General features: G+C 38.5%; 1 protein-coding gene across 7 annotated transcripts in view; it reads right to left on the bottom strand.

The window, feature by feature from the left end:
* sash1 (SAM and SH3 domain containing 1) overlaps positions 1 to 18276 on the bottom strand; it is a 188825-nt gene that overhangs the window by 3561 nt on the left and 166988 nt on the right. For 4 of the 7 annotated variants that reach the window (XM_014472709.2, XM_023347329.1, XM_023347332.1 and 1 more), the window contains 10 exons: positions 15471 to 15606; positions 14375 to 15348; positions 11308 to 11382; positions 10993 to 11136; positions 9460 to 9592; positions 8649 to 8818; positions 7714 to 7923; positions 6529 to 6679; positions 5338 to 5466; positions 1071 to 2095 (listed from right to left, as the gene is read on the bottom strand). In XM_014472709.2, coding sequence (XP_014328195.1) covers positions 1071 to 2095; positions 5338 to 5466; positions 6529 to 6679; positions 7714 to 7923; positions 8649 to 8818; positions 9460 to 9592; positions 10993 to 11136; positions 11308 to 11382; positions 14375 to 15348; positions 15471 to 15606 — 3147 coding nt within the window. The remainder of the gene's footprint in view (positions 1 to 1070; positions 2096 to 5337; positions 5467 to 6528; positions 6680 to 7713; positions 7924 to 8648; positions 8819 to 9459; positions 9593 to 10992; positions 11137 to 11307; positions 11383 to 14374; positions 15349 to 15470; positions 15607 to 18276) is intronic. The other 3 variants (XM_023347331.1, XM_023347334.1, XM_023347333.1) reach the window with 2 other exon arrangements.

The raw sequence follows: 18276 nt of genomic DNA, 5'->3' as shown, positions 1-18276 counted from the left end.
TCGACATCATAAAGCATCCATACAAACAAGAAACACACAGGCTGTAGGTTATACTCTGCTCCTGTTGTCCTGGGTTTTATTGGTATAAAACAGAACAATTTGGAACAGAGCTGCAGTCAAATTATGACTGAGTGAAGTTAAGCATGTTACAGCCCTGAGGGTGCTAAAAGGAGTTTGACGCCAGACAAGTATAGCCTAGAAGTGTTTTGGATTCCAACTTTTTCATATTAACTGTGGAAAATATGACTGGAAATGTTTTAGTGAGTTTACCCAAAGAGAACTGACCCAACATTTTATGGGGTTCTGAGCAGAATTTGCTTTGCATTCAGTTGTGTTAACTACGGTATATAATTTTTCTTTGTATTGTGACAATTTTTACATTTGTCTTTTTTTTTTTTTTTTACAAAGTATCAAATAGATTAACATGTCATAATAAAAACTATTGTAAATTGTATTTAACAATTCAGCAATCACAGAATAACATTTTTGCTTCCCTACAAACAAATGGTGCATTTTTGGTTTCAATGTTTTCCAGTTCCCATTTGGAGAAACAAAATGAACAGGTTCTGAAGTGGAAGCTTTCCAAGCAAGCCCACTCAAAAATCAGTGATAAATATAAGTCTAAACTATTTATTTGCACTGCCCTACAGATAATTTATTCATGAAGATGAATAATATTTTCAAGCTGTATTTTAAAGCTGCCAGAAGTTAATGCAACCATTGATAAATCCCACTTGTTTTCTGATTTGCAACCATAAATCACTAGATTTGGTGAAACATTATTTTAAGAATAAATATTTAACTTCTGAGAGAGTATAATTGCAGCATAATTGCTTTTCTATCTATATTCTTAATAAGAAGCAAAGCACTCTCTAGTGCCCCCTGCTGGCTTGGAGGATGGTTTGAATGTGTTTTGGGCCAGCTCAGACTCTAACGTTTTACCTAACATTTTTATGTAGCTAAAAATAAATAGCTACAGAATAAATTAAAGGTGAAAATCTGTGTGTTCTGCATGCAGTTTTTCTTAGGTTGATTTTCTAAACTTGTTTTTGTAGTGCTGCTTTTCTAACCTTGTCAGAGTAAGGCTCCTCTGTCAGATCAATGCTCTCAGCCTGCAGTCGTTGCTCCAGAAGGGTGTGCAGATCAGGACTCATCTTAGTGTGAGAGAGCTTCCTTGTCACAGCCATTTTACCTCCAAGATCTGACAGCCAGGGAGGTTGCACTGCTGGTGGGGAGCCTGAATCTTCCCCTGTAGATGATGCCGATGAAGTGGCACATGGACTAGGAGGAGGACTGAGGGTCTTAGCAGGGAGAGCTGGGGCGCTGAGGACAGGGCTTGGGCTGCTGCTGCGGATTAAGGGACTACTCGGTTGGGAACGATTGACTGAGTGTGTGGGTGAGGCGGTGGGGGACGGCGAGGACGGCAGGGAGAGGGACGGGTGACGAACTCCATTGACTAGTCTTTCTCTGGATTTTTTGGCAGGAACAGGAGGTGGAATGGGAGGCTTTTTGGGATGTGTCAGGATGATCCTTTCCCCACTAGCACTAGAATCAGGAGGACTTGGAGTGGGACTAGAAAGAGGCTCTGGAAGTTTGGGAGGCTGGACTGTTGGGCACTGGTAGCGGAGAGGAAGCTGGGAGGGTATGGGTGGTCTAACAGACCTTCCTTTAGGACTTACTGCCGGTGTCCTTTTATGGGTTGGAGAACGCTCCTCCCTGTAGACCTTGACTGGGCTGTTGGCTACGTCCTTTGCTGTTTTAACCACAACATTCAGATCATCCTTCTGCTGAAGGTTGTGTAGGTCTCCCAAAGAGTGAGAACGTTTCCACAGTCCAGACGGCTGTGGGAGACCATCAAGGTCCTCACAACTGCGGCTAGCCGGGATGGGGGAGTGTTTCTGTGTTTTGCGGAGTCCCAGCAAGTTAAAGCCCTTCAGGGAAGGCTTGATGAAGAAACTTTTAGGGAACTTTGATCGCTGATTTTTGCCATTCTGTTGCAGAGCCTCAGTAGAAAGAGTCATAGGCAGTGTAGGGTAGTCTGGAGACTGCATACCCGCTGAAGAGCGACTGGAACGGGATGCTTTTCTGTTTTTCCCTGTAAAATAAAAGTCCATGCTTAAAACTGAGGTACAAACAAAGATTTTTTTATTTTTGTTTTAAAAAAATAAATGACTAGGTAAACACAACATATTTGTAATAAAGCATAAAATCAATTAATGTTGATATTTCTTTTGAAATTGTTGTGGCTCTCTTTGAGTACAAGTCAAAAGTTCACAGTCTAACAAATTAAATAAAATAAATTACTTAAATGTAGTAAGTTTTTTATTGACAAAATCAAAACAAATGTGTGTGGAACAATGTAAGTGTAACTCAAACACTGCATTATTACTTATTTCACCAAGTCAGCCAGTACCAAGTGGTTCAAAATGATCAGATATTATTGTTGTTCAAAACTTTTTCATAGGCAAATATTTAAAGAGCCTACGAGTGACAATTAGATCAGCTTTTTGACTCACAGAGAGAGACTGATTGACTGTTGCCAAAATACCAATTTCTAAATAAAGATACTTGGATGGGACTCTTTCAGAAAGATGATGCAACAACTTACCGTTTGTCTTTTAGCTTACAGAGCGAAATGGATGAATGAAATGGAGGAAAGCCACATAGATTTTAAAAAGTGTCAAGAGAGATACAAAATGTCTAATTAGCACTAATATCTAAAATATTTAATGGTCCCTGTATCTAAATGTTCATATCAGATTTCTAACAGTAGATCCACAGCTGGACAGTAACCTTTTTTAAGGTCAGTAATTGATGTGAGATTACAAAAGACAGTTCAGTTGTAATTCATATCAGAGCATTATTAATGATATTTCTTGAAGCATCATAGTTGATATAATACATTTAGATTATCACAAACTTGATTAAGTTTAGATTATATTGACAGCTAAATCAATTCAATCACAATATCCTAATTTATTAATACACTCTATAAAATAAATAATGCAAATAGCCAGCATTGGTATTATTGTTAACGTCAATAGCCATCTACTAAACTTATAAATGCATTTCAACAGAACACATGATAGTATGGAAGATGTGCTTCATCTAAAAAGAGAAATGAGACATGTTTGAGAAAAGTGTTCAGGCCTCCACAGCATTTGTATTTTTCAATCGATGAAGCGAGAGCTTAAGTGATGCTATTATTAACTAAAACAAATAATTTATCTGGTGAAATTTAACTGATGCTGCACAGAAAATATGACTGGTTCAGACTGTTGTCTAATCAGCAGCACATTAAAAAATCAAAACTTTTGCTGTGTTTTGTGTTATATAAATAGAGTACAATCCTGTATTTGTCACAAATGTAATGAGTTACAGCCCATCAGAGGTACTAATAAATAGCTAAGTACCTCCAGCTTTAGACTGCTTTGACTTATAGAATCTTCCATTACAGGCTGTGCTGTGACCAATCTTTTGTGCTGAAGTTGTTGCAGACAGAAGATTTAAGGTTAGCTCTTTCCATTCAGCAGGGTTAAAAAATAAGACAGTGGAGGTGCAACAGGCATGAGGAAGAAACCCATATTTAAACAGTTTTTTTTTAATCAGGAATCAAGACTTCTGCAAAAATCTTCAGAAATATAAAAAAATACATTTGCATGTATGACAAAACTTTTTGTTGTATGCTTTATCTGACTGACAAGAATTATGACAACAAGAAGTCATACTTTCTCAGTTCCTATTTGGAAAATACAATAATTATGCCTCTTCAAAGATGTAATTCCAACTTTGAGTGGCAAAGGTATTTGGGAAGTCTTGAGTTCAAAGTCCAACATGGCTGCCACTTGTACAAAAACTATTTCTACAGACAGTTTGTCTCAAACCACTAGCACACAGTGGTGTACAATCTCAATTTGTTCATGTGTTCTTGGTGTTTGAGCTTATACACTGGAGGATTATATCTCATTTTTGGCTTATCTTGCTACTAGAAACAATTAGCAAAAAATTTAGCAAAACCAACTAATTTTCTGACTTGCAGGAAGCCTTTTTTCTTTTTTTAAATCTTCCACTAAACTGGTTGGTGCATCTCTAGGTCTAATTGCAAATAAAAGCAACAAAAGTAGGTGGATTGTAAATGAAGTATAGCTGTGGAAGCCTGTAATTACAGAAGGAAATGCTGAATATTAAAATATGTTATACAGTTTGTTTGTGAAGAGCTTAGTGGCATGAAAGGAAAATAAAAACAGACAAGAAAAAGAGGCAAAACAAAAATAAAAAAGCAGCACCGGAGTCCCTTTTATTATTTTTATTGAACAACGTTTTAGATCTATATTGGCAGATTGCACACTTTACTGATGTGGCCAAATGACACATTACACATGGATGGGGAAACCAATAGCTACCCTGGAGCTGTAAAGATATAAAATAAGATAAAGCAGTGGTTTATGAAAAATGAAGCTGGAAAAATGTATGCGTTAAATGACAGAAGGCGGCGTATGCAGAGAAACAGTGTCCAGAAAAGAAAAACAAAACAAAAAATAAGACCTCAGCAATCTTTTATAATCACTCTTTTACAATCTGCACACTATAAATGAAAATATTTTCATCACTTTAGGCACATACTGTACTGTGCAATATATTCACCTATAAACACAAAAATTTTCAAAGATAAATTATAGCACAGATCTGAATGGCTTTATAACTGATCAAATTCACAACTTAAAGGAAACAAAAAAAGCATTTTCTGACATAACTACACTGCAAGATTTTAGTCTGTATTTATGCCTGCCACATCCACACAACCCTCAGCAGAAATACTCTACGAGTTCATATTCATCTTCCTGATATCCATCTATAGGCCTTGCAGCCACATTTGGGCCGGTAGGAAACACATGTCCACAGCTGGGCAGGGAGTTTGCCCTCATCAAAACAGTTCTGCGTACTGGGCCAAGTCTCTCCCTCTGTGCTCCCAACAATGTGGGGTGGACTAGGCTTAGAGGTCTGGAGCCAGGCTCCCTCACAGCTACAACCGGACTTTGGCACTGACGGCACAGAACGCCTACAGGGTGGAAAGAGGGGTGAAGAGAGTGCAGTGAAAGCAAAGGTATTTTTTTTCAATTTCTAAAGCACCCATACAAAAAAGGGTTAAGAGAAGAAGGTAAGACTCAGAGATGAAATTGGCATCAAAGCTTATTTGAAGAGAAGGTTGCTATGCAAAAGTTTAGAAAGTAGTGGAGCAGGGAAGGAAACTGAAGGAGGGAAATAGTGAGGTGTGATAAAGCAGTAACTCCTATTGGGTCAGGGTAAGATAGCTGGATTAAGTAAAGCAATCATTACCATTTTCCAGATTTTCATTGCTCTCATAGCAACCTGAATCCCTCGGGGAGTCCCCCACAAGGCCTCGGCCCTCTGACAGCAGCTTCTCCTGGGAACCTGACAATCCGCTGCGCTCTGGATCACTGCTGCCTGGAAACGCGGGGAAATTTTTCAAGGGAAAAAGTGCCTTCAGAGTACCGAGAGTTTTTCATGTTTTAGCACATTACCAGCATATTCTTCATTTTATTTTATTGACATTTAAAGTGAGAGACAACACAAGGAAATACATAATTGCAATGTGGAGCATGCTTTCTAAATTTCTTTAATAATTTAAAATCAGAAAATTGTGATTCATATTTGGGTCTTTCATTGCACATCTAGAGGCAATGACATTTTGCTGAGCATACCAACTAAAAGCTCTGCCATGTTAAAATATGGAGCCAACATTTCTCAGTTGAATAAAGAGCTGGGCTTTGACTGAACTATTCTAGCTCATGGATATATTTAGTCATAAATCATTCCTTTGTAGCTCTAGCTGTATTTTTATGGCTATTGTCCTGTCCTTGATGAAGAGCAGCATCCCCATAGCATGATGTTACATCTACTATGTTTAACTGTAGGGATGTGTGTGTGTTTAGATTTATATTTGGCCCCAAATGACTGAAACATCTTTCTCCATGTGTTTGCTTTATACTTGCCCTGGCTGTTTGCTTCCTTGGTCTTCATGATGCTGTTTGTTCACAAATGTTTTCTAGGAAACATTTGTGTGTTCATATAACAGTTTGATTTATACTAGGATTAAATTAAATATATTTACTAAATAAGTGTACTCTTAATGCAGTTAGGGTCAGACTGGATTTTATTACTGTGTAAGAAAGTTAAGTGACTCTGTGTACAAATGTCCCCAACCCTTTTCAGTTATGTATTTTTTTTTAGCTGAAACCATGTCTCTTAATGCTGATGAGTTGATCAGGTAAAAATGCCAATGCCAACAGTTTTGGAACACATATAGTGCTACTATGAATGCAAGTACTGAAGTACAAGAGTAATTTATCACAAAACATGCAGGTGAAAAGCTATGAATGTGCTTGCAGTAAAGTATGAACAACATCCAGTCATTGAACAATGTCTGTTTTTGAGGTAATATAGACATAAGGAGGTAAATGAGTAAACAAACAAAAGAAGTCAACATCTGAGCTCTATTCTACTCACTGTCATACTCCTGCAGCAGCTCCACAGCTGTAAGCAGCACAGCTCTGTGCTGAGGATCTTTGATGTTCAGCTCATCCAGGTCTTCCTCCTCCAGCAGCTTGAACGTGTCCAGGTCCTCGTAGCCGTTGAACAAAAACGTGGGCATGTGCTCCTGTGGAAAGGATATGAAATAGAGAGAGAAAAACCTGTGTCAGGATGTGGAGAGACGAAAACATGCAAATACAATACTTTGAAGAAGAAAAATAATTATTATACAAAAGAAAGCCATTGTATTTAATATAAGAATCAAATTAAAGTAACCCTAGGTCACATCCAAAGCCCTGACGCAGCATTAAAAACGTCACTCATTGCGTGTACAAAGTCATCTGACATCAGTCAAACCACTTCCACTTTTGTTCTACAGATGTGCAAACCAAGTATTTTAGATGCCTCATAGATTTATTAATATAAACTTGTAGAAGTAAGGAGGTAAGATTAAAAATATTTGGTGAAAAATGATGCATCTACATGGTCAGAAAAAATGTGGTCCTACTGAGGTCAATTTGAATTGTAGCATTTAACTGTTAATATTAAAATGAACTAAATAAATCATATTCCATCCAGGGTTTGTCATTTTTTAAGTTGACGTGCATCAAACCACAGAACAGTGTGATTTATACAATAAAAAGAAAATCACTTTATAAGTAATAAAAAGCATTCAGGCTTAAAATATGTTGTTAAGCAGTGTGCAGCTAATTTAACTCACGATCTCTAAGAATCTGGTGCTGACCGATTAAACTCTAAAGTTGGGATGGATTAATAAGCAGCAGATGCACAGCTTAGCTCCAGCAACTTTAATCTGTGACTCTGCGGTTGGGTTTGCCGGAGACAAAACAAGACAAAGCCACAGGAAGTCTCATTTCTATTTCTATTTGCGGAGCCGGATGCCCTCCGGTTGACTGGGTGGGAGGAGATAATAGTGCGCCCGGAGCAGGGTGCGGTTGAGCCAATGGTGGTGTTAATGCTTGTGAATCAGTGTCAATCAGATGTTGAAGGGAGTGCACCCTGTAATTGGGTAGACTATATTTGTCTCACAGACAAACATAGTAACAACTGCTCTTTTTTATTTTGAGAAATTTGTTAATAATAGACTAAAAATATTTAATTAGGTATTAGCTCTGTTTTCTGCCATGTTTAGTAGCCCACCTTGAGGTTTATCCGGTCCAGCAGCTCCTCCACTGATGTGGGCTTGGGAGGTCGGCCCTTCCTCCTCCTTCGAATGGGCCTCTTAGGCTTCTCTTCTTCCTCACTCAGCACATCCACATAGATGAACTTGAAGGTGCCAACTTTGTTGTTGAGCAGACCCATCCATGTTCCCATGGGGGGCTTACTGATGATGTCAATCACATCCCCTTTCTGTGGAAACCAAACAATTGTCAGTTAAAAAGTTCTGAAAGTGACACTGGCAACAATCGATAGCGAATTTCAACAAAATGATCACCACTATACAATGTTCTATACTGCCTTATCCTCATTTATTATTTGAATTTCTAAGTGTATGAAATAAACCTGAACGAATTGCAAGTTGGTAATCTTACAATGCTTACCATCATGTAGGAAATAATCTGCACTCACAACATATACCTATGTACAAAGAATCTGCTTTTTAATGCTTTCTTCCATGAAATAAGAATGTATTTTTTTAAATGCTGGATGGCTCAGGTGGCCATCAACTCCTCGGCACAAATTGCATATCTGCAACAAATTGACAAGAATTTTTTTATTTATGTTTTTAAGTCAAGATTTTGTGAAGTCTGCTGGATCTTGTGAAATAGATGCATCTTAAAACTCTTCCACAACTGCAAAATAAACTTATAGAGAAAAGATTACTTATAGTTTTGTTATTGAAGGTGGTTCAATAAGACATCAAATTTAAATGCTGTACTTAATTTGTCATACTTGTTCTCTTAAATATATTGTTTTTGCAAATGCAGTCTTTACTCCTTTTCTATTTGTTCTTCAAGCAAAGTTATGAAATTTGACTAATGAGGGTTAAAGCTGAATAATAACTGAAGAGAGTCAGTGAAATAACAAGATTCTATACATTTGGATGTATCCTGAACTGAACAGAAAGTCTCCACCTTCAGTTTAAGGGAGTCGGTGTCATAGGGGCTGGGAGTGAAGTCGGTGTGGACTCGAGCACGGCCGCAGAATGGTCCCCTGTAAGGCGGCTCTTCATCATCTCCATCCTCCGACTTCACGCTCTCTCTGTTGCTGGCTGATGAGTCAGTGGTGCTCACTGTCTGACCACCTGAATTCAAACATGCACACATATAAACATTTATTTAAAACTGAAGAAAACATGCCCATACATTTGTCAGTGGTCACCTTTTATACAACAAAAAATGTAGTTAAAAAACAGACAATTAAATGCAGACTTCCCTCATACATAAACACAGCTAATTTTGACTAAGCCCTTCTTCTAAACACCATCTCTTTATGAACGCTATGTCATAAAACACAAGTGTAAGGAAGCTTTGTGATGACAGGTTGGATGCTATGATTATTTCATACAACTCCCAATTTTTTATTCCATTTCTGTCTGTGGTGAGGAAACCAAAAAGAAAGGTTCCCACCAAATCATGGCCATATGGGAAATTTGTTGACAGACAGACCAGACAAAAAAAGATGGAGGTTATGAAATTAGTAAAAATAAAACAAGAGGTCAAAATACAGTTGGCAGTTCTATGATTTAAAGGGTGAAATCAGGATTCAAAATCATATTTGGTTATATAACCATATTATAATCTTATAACCTTATGTGTCATCCTCAAATCAAAGACACAAAGTGAGTAATTCAAACTTCCTTTCATTCCAACATTGGGGCTATGATTTTAGGAAATGTCTCCCCACTCAGAGTCTCCAAAAAAAAAAACCAAAATAAGTTCTTACTCATTGAACTCTGGCCACTGAGTGAACTGCGCAGGCTTTCCACGGAGCCTCCAGCCTTCAGTTTGGGTTTCTCCAAGGAGTCGGTGTCTGGCAGAGGAGACTGTGGGGAACCAGGGGCTCCATCAGGACTGGACTGAAGGATGCAAATAAAGGGAAGGGAATGTAGATGGGAGAATAATAGAATACAAAGAGAAGAGAAAACAGAAAAGAAACGTGAAAGATCAACAGAATGGGTGGGTAAAATATGTTCCAAAACTGAAGCAACAGAAATTTGAAACTGTAACAACTAGCTGTGTTCTGCAAATTTTTAATTAGACTTTACAGAATTATTTTGTATACTTAAATAACTGTCTGTCAACATGACACCGAACTAGTTTTAAGACTGACATCATGAGTTGCACATGTTGAAGTAATCCACAAGGTGGCACTGTGGTCTACTGAATAGCTGAAACACCTTGGCAAAAACTGTCAAAATTCACTACATTTGAGGCTGTTCAGAAAAACAAACTGCGTATTTACTTACATCTTATTCTTTTTACTTTAACAGCAACATGATGACAAGTATTCTGGTGTGTTTTTGTCTTGTTATATAAATCTATGACAACATTCCATATCACTGGCATGTATAGTTCACACCCGAGGGGTGTTTAGATAAAAAAGGGATGATTATGTATGATGCTTGTGTAATGAGAATACATTCTGCTCTTACATAAATATATTTGGAACCTTTATCTTAAACCATAAGACAAATATTTCTGTTCCGTGTCAAATTGGCTCAATAGATAAGTTTAGACATCAAGTAAAATCAATTGTAATACTATACATTTTCAGTCTAACACTACTACTTTATGACTTTTCTTCTTCTGCAGCATTCTATTAGTAGCTGTGCTAACTTGTTGGGAGTAAATATGACCACTTTAAATTGGTGTAGTAATTTTCTTTAACTTACATTTGACCAAAACCTTAAGTCTGGGAACTGTAGTCACATTTATATTGTGTAAAAATGCTCATAATGCATATAATGCATAATGCAGACAGATTCCACATCTGAACAAGTGTCAAAGCCACTAAACGCTTCCCTACCCCCACCTAAAATTTATCCAGACTGAGCAAGACAGCCTTTATTCGCTTTTCAATTCCTAAGAAGACCGTGAGCCCAGGGGACACTTACATCACTATTATGTGAGCTCAATGTGGAGAAAACACTCCCCACCCAACAGACCGGGTCCAAGAAGAAGAGCGCAGGGAGAGAAATCGAAATCTTTTTGTTCTGTGTCTAATACAAATATTTCCACCCACTCACAGCCTGTGGACAGAACATGTGGGTTTCACTACAAACATCATCCACATGTTTGGTCCACTTGCATACATATAGCATAAACCACCTATTTTTGCAAGCTGCTTAATTTCAACTAAAGCTATGCTTCAGTTGTTCTCAAGGTCTGAATATGACTAATTTTTCCTTACAACAAGAGAGGCTGTGGTTAATAATATTTGGACTTCCATGTGTGCGTCTAGTTCGGTCCGTCTAACCTGCTCAGACAGCGAGCTGCTGTACTTCTTCGACATGCGTTTCCTCATCGTCTCCTTCACCGACTTGACTTTCTTGCCCAGGGAGATCCGTGTGGTGTTGGGAGATTTAACCACCTCTCTGTATATTGCCTCCTGTTCCTTATTCTGTCATTTCAATGAGAATAAAATGCAGATGATGAACATGATTGGAGGAGAACGGGAAGGAACATACAAGGAAAAATAAAAAAGAAAAGAGGGCTAATCGAGAGCAGTAAGGGTCAAAACCGACGATAATTCATTGTGAAAGGGGAATTAAGCTTGGGCTCCAGCTCTTACATTGGCCTCGGAGGCTGCGTTGACCACATGAAGAGAACGGTTGGACAGGTCAAAGCCCCCGAAGCTGCATGTTCTCTGTGTGGGGGGAGCCAAAACACAAGCAAATGAGTCACGCTCAGAAGGTCATGTTAAAGAAGCAACACCCAACCAATCTGCACACAATGACTCATGCTTGGCTTGAACACAGGCAGTAGTTGGAGTAGTGCATACGGCTGTATGGATTGTATGTAAGTGGCATGATGTCATACGGGACTGAAGACGGCCAACAGACATGATGTAACAAAGTAGTATATAAAAATCCTTTGTATAAATGTGGATTACAAGCACGCTCTTAAGTAAATGAGTTGTTGTAATGTTGGCTCCTCGAGGGCTTTATGACTTGCATCTCCAGAGAAAACACCACACTAAAGAAGTTTTCATCATGTGGTAAAAGAAAAAACTTATAAACTGTTCCCACATATTAAAGTAATTGCTGCAGTTTACATTTGAAAAGCTGCAATACCAACCTGATTCCAAAATCCTGACAACACAACACTTTTTTTATAATAAAGCAGTTTTATCTGTGGTCAGACAAAATAGATACTTTGTCTAGAGATGCACCGAGAAATCCGATGGTGACCGTAAACAAATGATTTTCAAGCTTAGTCCTTTACATGCAATCTGCCAAAAAAGTCAGATGTTTTTCTAATCTATGAATGCTTCATACGTAAGCGCTAACAGATCACACTGGCAAAAACACTCTTTGATGTAGAATTTTGGAATTTGAGATGTAATATAATGCAAACTGCTCTATCTTACACACAATGTGATGTTGCCTCTGCTGTTAATATAGTTATTAACTTACTACATTGATACAGAAAGCCTTAGGGCTCCTGTACAGTTACAATAAATCAGAGCAGGATTTAACAGTCAAACATAACAGTAACTTCCTGTCCACCTTGCGGTCCTATTTGTCTTCTCAAATATTATACTGGACAAAGCTGATATTTATTTTAAAAGGCCGATTAAATGTTTTATGACGTGCTGCACATGCAATTCTTTCTGAGAGACAGCTATATCACATTAGGCTGGTTCTAGAAATTATAGTTTCTTCAATTTATTCATTTTATCAAGCAAAACGAGAGGGTATCTTGCTGTGCAGATTTTATTTCTAAGAGAAAATGGGATCAGATGAAATCAGTATCAATGTTTCTAAAATTAAAATTAAATTCTGATCGGTGTATCTCATTTTTCCAAAATTTTAGAAACCATAAGCAACACAGAAGCAAACACAGAAGGGTGTGGGGCTAATGGTGTGAAGAAAAACTGTCTTTGACTTTATGATGTTACACACGAAAACAATTCAGAATGACAATTATAAATCTTCTGAGCACAGTGGGGGTTGATGATGGTAGCTGTTCTTTTACTAGCGTTTTTAAAACAACTTGACTGAGAGTTTAGTCCCGCCTAGAAAGAACAAACATTTCCCCACTGAGACAGCCCTGCACATCGACAAGCTGTTGTATCAGATGTCCACAGCTGCCGCTTGCATCACAGCTAGTGAGAAAACCCAGTTTGGAGAACAAAATGAAAAAAGAAAATAAAATAATGGTGATGCTTGATGAAATGGACATGCACCCAGAAAAAAATGTCTACCAGAAAGAATACATATATATTTCTAATAAAAATATAAATAGAACAAAAACAACAAAAAAAAGCGACATCTGCAGTAGAGGCACGAGCCACAAAAGAAGATTAAAAGCAACGACAAAAAAAAGTGGGTTCGGAGAGTATCTGGATGAGAGCGATCTCCAGTGACTTCACTAGAACATGACAGGATTCAGGTACCCTCAAAGCTGCAGGATAGCTCTACTACACCACCACCCACTCCTCTTGTTTCTGCCTCTTCTTCAGTTAGAATGCTGATTCTTTGAATAGGACTATTTTCATCCAAAACCTCATTACTCCCATTTGCAACCCCTTCAGGATCAAACGTTTCTTCCTATCCCATTTTTTCATGCTATTTTTGGCCTATAGCGTTAGTTTTAAAACTGATAGGCATAAAGTCTGCTCAGTCGCTGAAGCTGACTTAATAAGGTCACTCAATGAATCTGTCTTTAAACTCGAGTTTGTGTGCCGTGCTGTGTTTTAGAATGAGCAGCATGGAGCTTGTGTAACATCCTCTACACCCACAGGGATCAGTGCGACAGTGAGAGTGTGCATGTTCCTCAGGGAGCTGACATTATAAAAGGCTCTTATGGAACTTAACCTCCCGAGTGGGACAACGCAGATTAACGAATCCTTTCATATTCATCCAAAAAATAGAGAATGGAAGCTTAAAACCTTCACTTAGAGGACATAGACGAAGTAACTCCCCAAAGGCTACAATGCCTTTGGTGACTGATGGTATTCATTACCCTTCAATGTTCTTACATTCTTTTCACATTATGACCAAATTTACTGTTTAAATAGACCAACAGGAAATGGTGAATAACTGTGGAGCAGAAGGAAAATAATGATAAAACTATGCCTTTTTATATATAAATAAAATTAAAATATGTGTTTCATCTCTATTTGGCCTATCGAAGTCGATAGTTTGTAGATGCGTGCGGCTTTCTCCCAAGTCTGCACATCTAGACATTGGATATTTTGACTATTCTATTTTGAAAAAAGTTCAACTAGACGCAGAACATTTCTGCACATCAAATTTCAAATTCTGCAAGAAACTCTAAATTGGATCTAAATCCAATTTAAAAAGAAATATTCCGCTGCAGTTCCTGTCTCAAGTATTTTGCAGATTCCAAACTATATAATTATGTTTTTCTTTGTGTTGTTCAATCAAGCTGAGTCCCAATAAAATACTTTGAAGGAATGGTAAATATTTGAAGGCACAACAGTAATTTCAGAAGTGCCAGTTCTACATGTTTCCAGCTCATAAGTTTATTTTGCTTCGTTTTTTAAACATAGGCTATTAATGTTCTTGTACAAATTCTCCTCATCTCAACCCCCTTGAGCTATTCTGCAACTTTGAAGCACCAAGTCCTGCTCACACGCGGCGGCCGACTTAAACCTCACGGTCCAAACTCACAGACTTCTGCTGGATGCGCAAGAGCACACGCTTGGTGCAGCGGTCCACGCTAGCCGCCCACTTCCTGTCCACCTCGCGGTCCTCCTCAAGCAGACAGCGGCGCTCAGCGCGGCTGAGGGTAACTGGGCGCACCAGCTGGGCCCAGTTCAGGTGACCATACAGGCTTCGCTCTACAACGTAGGTGATGTTCAGCTCGCTGACTGCGGTTCGGCCTCGCAGTCTCCGGGGAGGGAATACCCAGCCCCCGCCTCCGGTCCCGAAACCCTTTGACTTTGTTACATCACAGCGGACGGGAGAGGAGGGAGTGACAGAAAGGGGGGAGATAGGGGACTTGGCACTGCGTGAGCGCTGGTACAGGAGGTGCTTGGTGGAGTAAGCGTAGTTGGGGTCAGGTTTCCGGTGGGTCCAGCTGCCATGGTGGCGGTTGGAGGGTTGGTGTTTGGGACTGCCTTGCTGGCCGTCATCCAGGGAAATCAGGAGACGGGACTGGGAATGGGGTTTGGGGCGAGGTTTGGTGAGGCCATAGAAGGCGTAAAGGGCTTCGTTGTTACTTACCCCGTGGGATATGGAGCTCAGCGCCTTCCTCATCTCGCTGTCTGTCGTAGAGCGTGACAGCTTTCCGTCGTCGTCAAGTCCACATCCATCAAGTTCTGAGAAGGAAGAGCCGCTTCCTGCGACACCAGAGATGGACCCCCCCAGGTCCCTGGAGCCGGCTGCAGTTCTCCTTGGGGGCCTGATGAGACCGTGGGTGCTGGAAGACTTACTAAAAGTTTTCACTAGCTTGTGTCCAGACCAGGTGTCCAGACTGCTGGATGAAGGGGATGTTGTCAAACTGTCTGTGTCTCCATCCAGAGAGAGTTGGTCGTGGATAAGGGATGGCAGAGACGCCTCCTGAGGCAAAGGGGGCTTCTTCAGAACTCCGGTATACAGAGCTGTGTTGTCCTCACAGGAGGGAGTTTCCAGATTCAGAAAACCTAAAGAAACCAAGAGATCAGTGTGCAATGGGTGGGAGCAACTTTCCAAATTAACATATCGAAGAAAACTTGTGTTGATCTGTAAAAACTTTAGTTTCTCATCATCAGTCAGAATCACAGACCTTCAGGGGAATGTTTTTTGCCCTCTTCCACCTTGATGAGTTTCTTTCTGACTCGCCGTGTTGAATTGACCAGTTTGTGAAGCCTTTTGAACTTCACAGAGTCCTCAGATTGCTCATCATCCGATTGTTCGCGGGACTGGTGGAAAAAAGAATGAGACTAGGATCAGATAATAGTACTAATAGTTTGAAATGTCATCAGGTTTATTTATGATTCAGCCATAAAACGTCATTAGAAAAAGAAAATTTTTCATACACTAAGATTTTCAGGATGGTGTTATGATGCAACAAGATGAAAGTTCTGTTTAGGATAAGAACAAAGTTAGTGAGGTGAGAGATTGAAGGAGATGGATGTAGGCCCACTGCATTGTACAAATTTCTAGCTCATGGACAACCCAGAATGAGTCTCACTGAAATCCTCGACCATTTGAACAGTTAAGCTTTTGATTTCTTTCACAAACAGCTCATGAAAAAGCATTCCAACGAACATACAGGCACAGCTCCTGCCAACGCTGCATGTTACTCCTCCACTTGTCTTTTGGTGATTAATGGGACATAAAGCAATCAACCTCTCTTCTATCTGTTTCTTCCTGGTTTCCAAAGCAACACCTCCTCACTGGTCCCACACACCCCTACAGCTCTGCAGCTGAGTTTGCATGATTTAACTTTCTGTCATATGAACTCTTCAATCCTCTTGGACTCATAATGCTTACAAAAAGTAAGGAGATGCTGTCTACAAGGAAAATAATACAAAACCACATTACAAATTAACAAGCTGCTATTATAAAAGTATAAAATAAGTACTTGAAAACTACTAAAATTGCCAGTTTATTATGCTAACTAAGTAGTAAGTTCATGTACATTTTAAACATATTATTATAACTGCAATTATTTTAAAGATAACTTTATTATTATAACTAATAACCAGCCTTATTTTATGAGTAATTTTAATAATTATTCACTTTTAGTTTGGGATAAAAGCATTTTTTTAAGATAAAGATGTACTGAGACATATGTGTTTGAACTGAACCGGAGCGATAGAATGGTTGGAAGTTTATTATTCCAATTTTTTTCCGATTAGTGAACACACCATACATAAAGAAGGTGGTGCTAAAACCAACGCTTTAATTATTATGAGTAATTTTCATAATCATTGAGGCATTTAAAAATGAACTCAAACAAAGTACAACAGCAGATATTTCAACGTTGTGTGAGAGTGAAAGGGTAAAAGACTTTCAGCTCATAACAGGAAGGATTGACAGAGTAACAAAATGTTGCACCATATTTCCTTCTTGATCTTTCAACCTGAGCTCATCGCCAACGTCAGCCTTTTAAAAATCTGTATTAGGATCTACTGTATTAGGATTGTGGAGATTGCTGTTTTGCTAAGTTTAAAAAAAAATTAAAACACTGTTTCACGGTGTCTGTTTTCTCACACACAAAGCCTGACATCACATCTGCTTTTCATAAAAAATATATAAATAATTACCCTTCATGGTAGGAAGGTTGATATTATGTTACGTAAAACAGCTAAAATCAGTTTAGAGAATTTAGAAAAAGCAGAGATCAGAGAGGCTACTTTTACATATGTTAGCATAACAAGTTTATTTTTTTCTAATGCTTTTTTTTGTTAAATATAAATGTTTGTTGTTTTAATCTTTTACGGTATTACCACAAGGCACTTTGGGTTTAAAGTAAAGTTGTGTTGAGATTGGAAATCAATCACAAAATTCTGATCACTGAATCTCTAGATAATGCTAACAATAACAGTATTTTTGTGTAAGTAGTGGTAAACTAACATTTTTATACTAGGCCATGTAGCAATACCAGCCCAAGCCTTGGAATATCCTGGATTGTTTGATGCAATAGAACAATATGTTTTTTGGGGTTTTTTTTTTTATTAAAGAGCCAAAGCAGCCAGTATTCCAATATAATGACACTGGGTTACTTGTATGTATGCAAACTATCTAAACTTTAACATAGCTTTTAAAAAAAAGACAGCTCATGAAGTATTGTTGAAATTGTAACCTCTTCAATTGACTCATCACAGACTTGCATAAAAATGAACATCACCTGTTCAGTTCAAGGTGATGTTCCTGGCAGACAAGACCAAAAGTATTATAGCAATTCATTTAGGGCTTGCCGAAATCCTTAACTGCACTGCACCTTCAACCCAGACAGTCCTCCAGCTGAACCACACAATTCTGACCGCTCTGCTGACTCCTTAAATTTTTTTATTAAATCTCGCTGAGATCTGAGGTTCTTCATTTCAGAAAATGTAATGCACATAAGTGAAAAAAAGACAAAGTGCAAAAAGGCTGTAGGTTCAGCAGAGCAAACAGATTTAAGTTAGTCAGATTGTATAACTGTGTTCACATGGCTTTCCATAAGAAAAGGTTATAGAAGATGGTAAAGGGGGTGAAAATAACCCTCTCAACTCAAAACCAAGGATAGTCATCCATGCAAATGACTGGATAATCAGGGGGAAGAGAGTCATACAAAAAGAGAGTCAAACATATGAAGCCATGAATCAAGGAGGGCTAAATGGCTGCTATTGTAAACAAGGTCAAAGGAGAAATTCCTCCTCCACTATTTCCAGTTCAATTCACAAACTCCCATGAGGTTTGTTCACAAACTTCTGCAAACAACTTTAAAATTTAAAAACTTTATTCTGCACAACAATTTTACTTGTAAATGCCAAAAAAAACTAGCACTATCAACAAAATCTATGAAATACATTACACAATATACATACATTACGTACCACTTCCTTAATGAAAGCAGCATTCTGCTTCCTCTGGTAAAATCC

Source organism: Xiphophorus maculatus, chromosome 15 (assembly GCF_002775205.1).
Source record: "Xiphophorus maculatus strain JP 163 A chromosome 15, X_maculatus-5.0-male, whole genome shotgun sequence".
NCBI lineage: Eukaryota > Metazoa > Chordata > Actinopteri > Cyprinodontiformes > Poeciliidae > Xiphophorus > Xiphophorus maculatus.
Note: the sequence above shows the minus strand (reverse complement) of the source record. Positions and strands in the feature narration are given on the sequence as shown.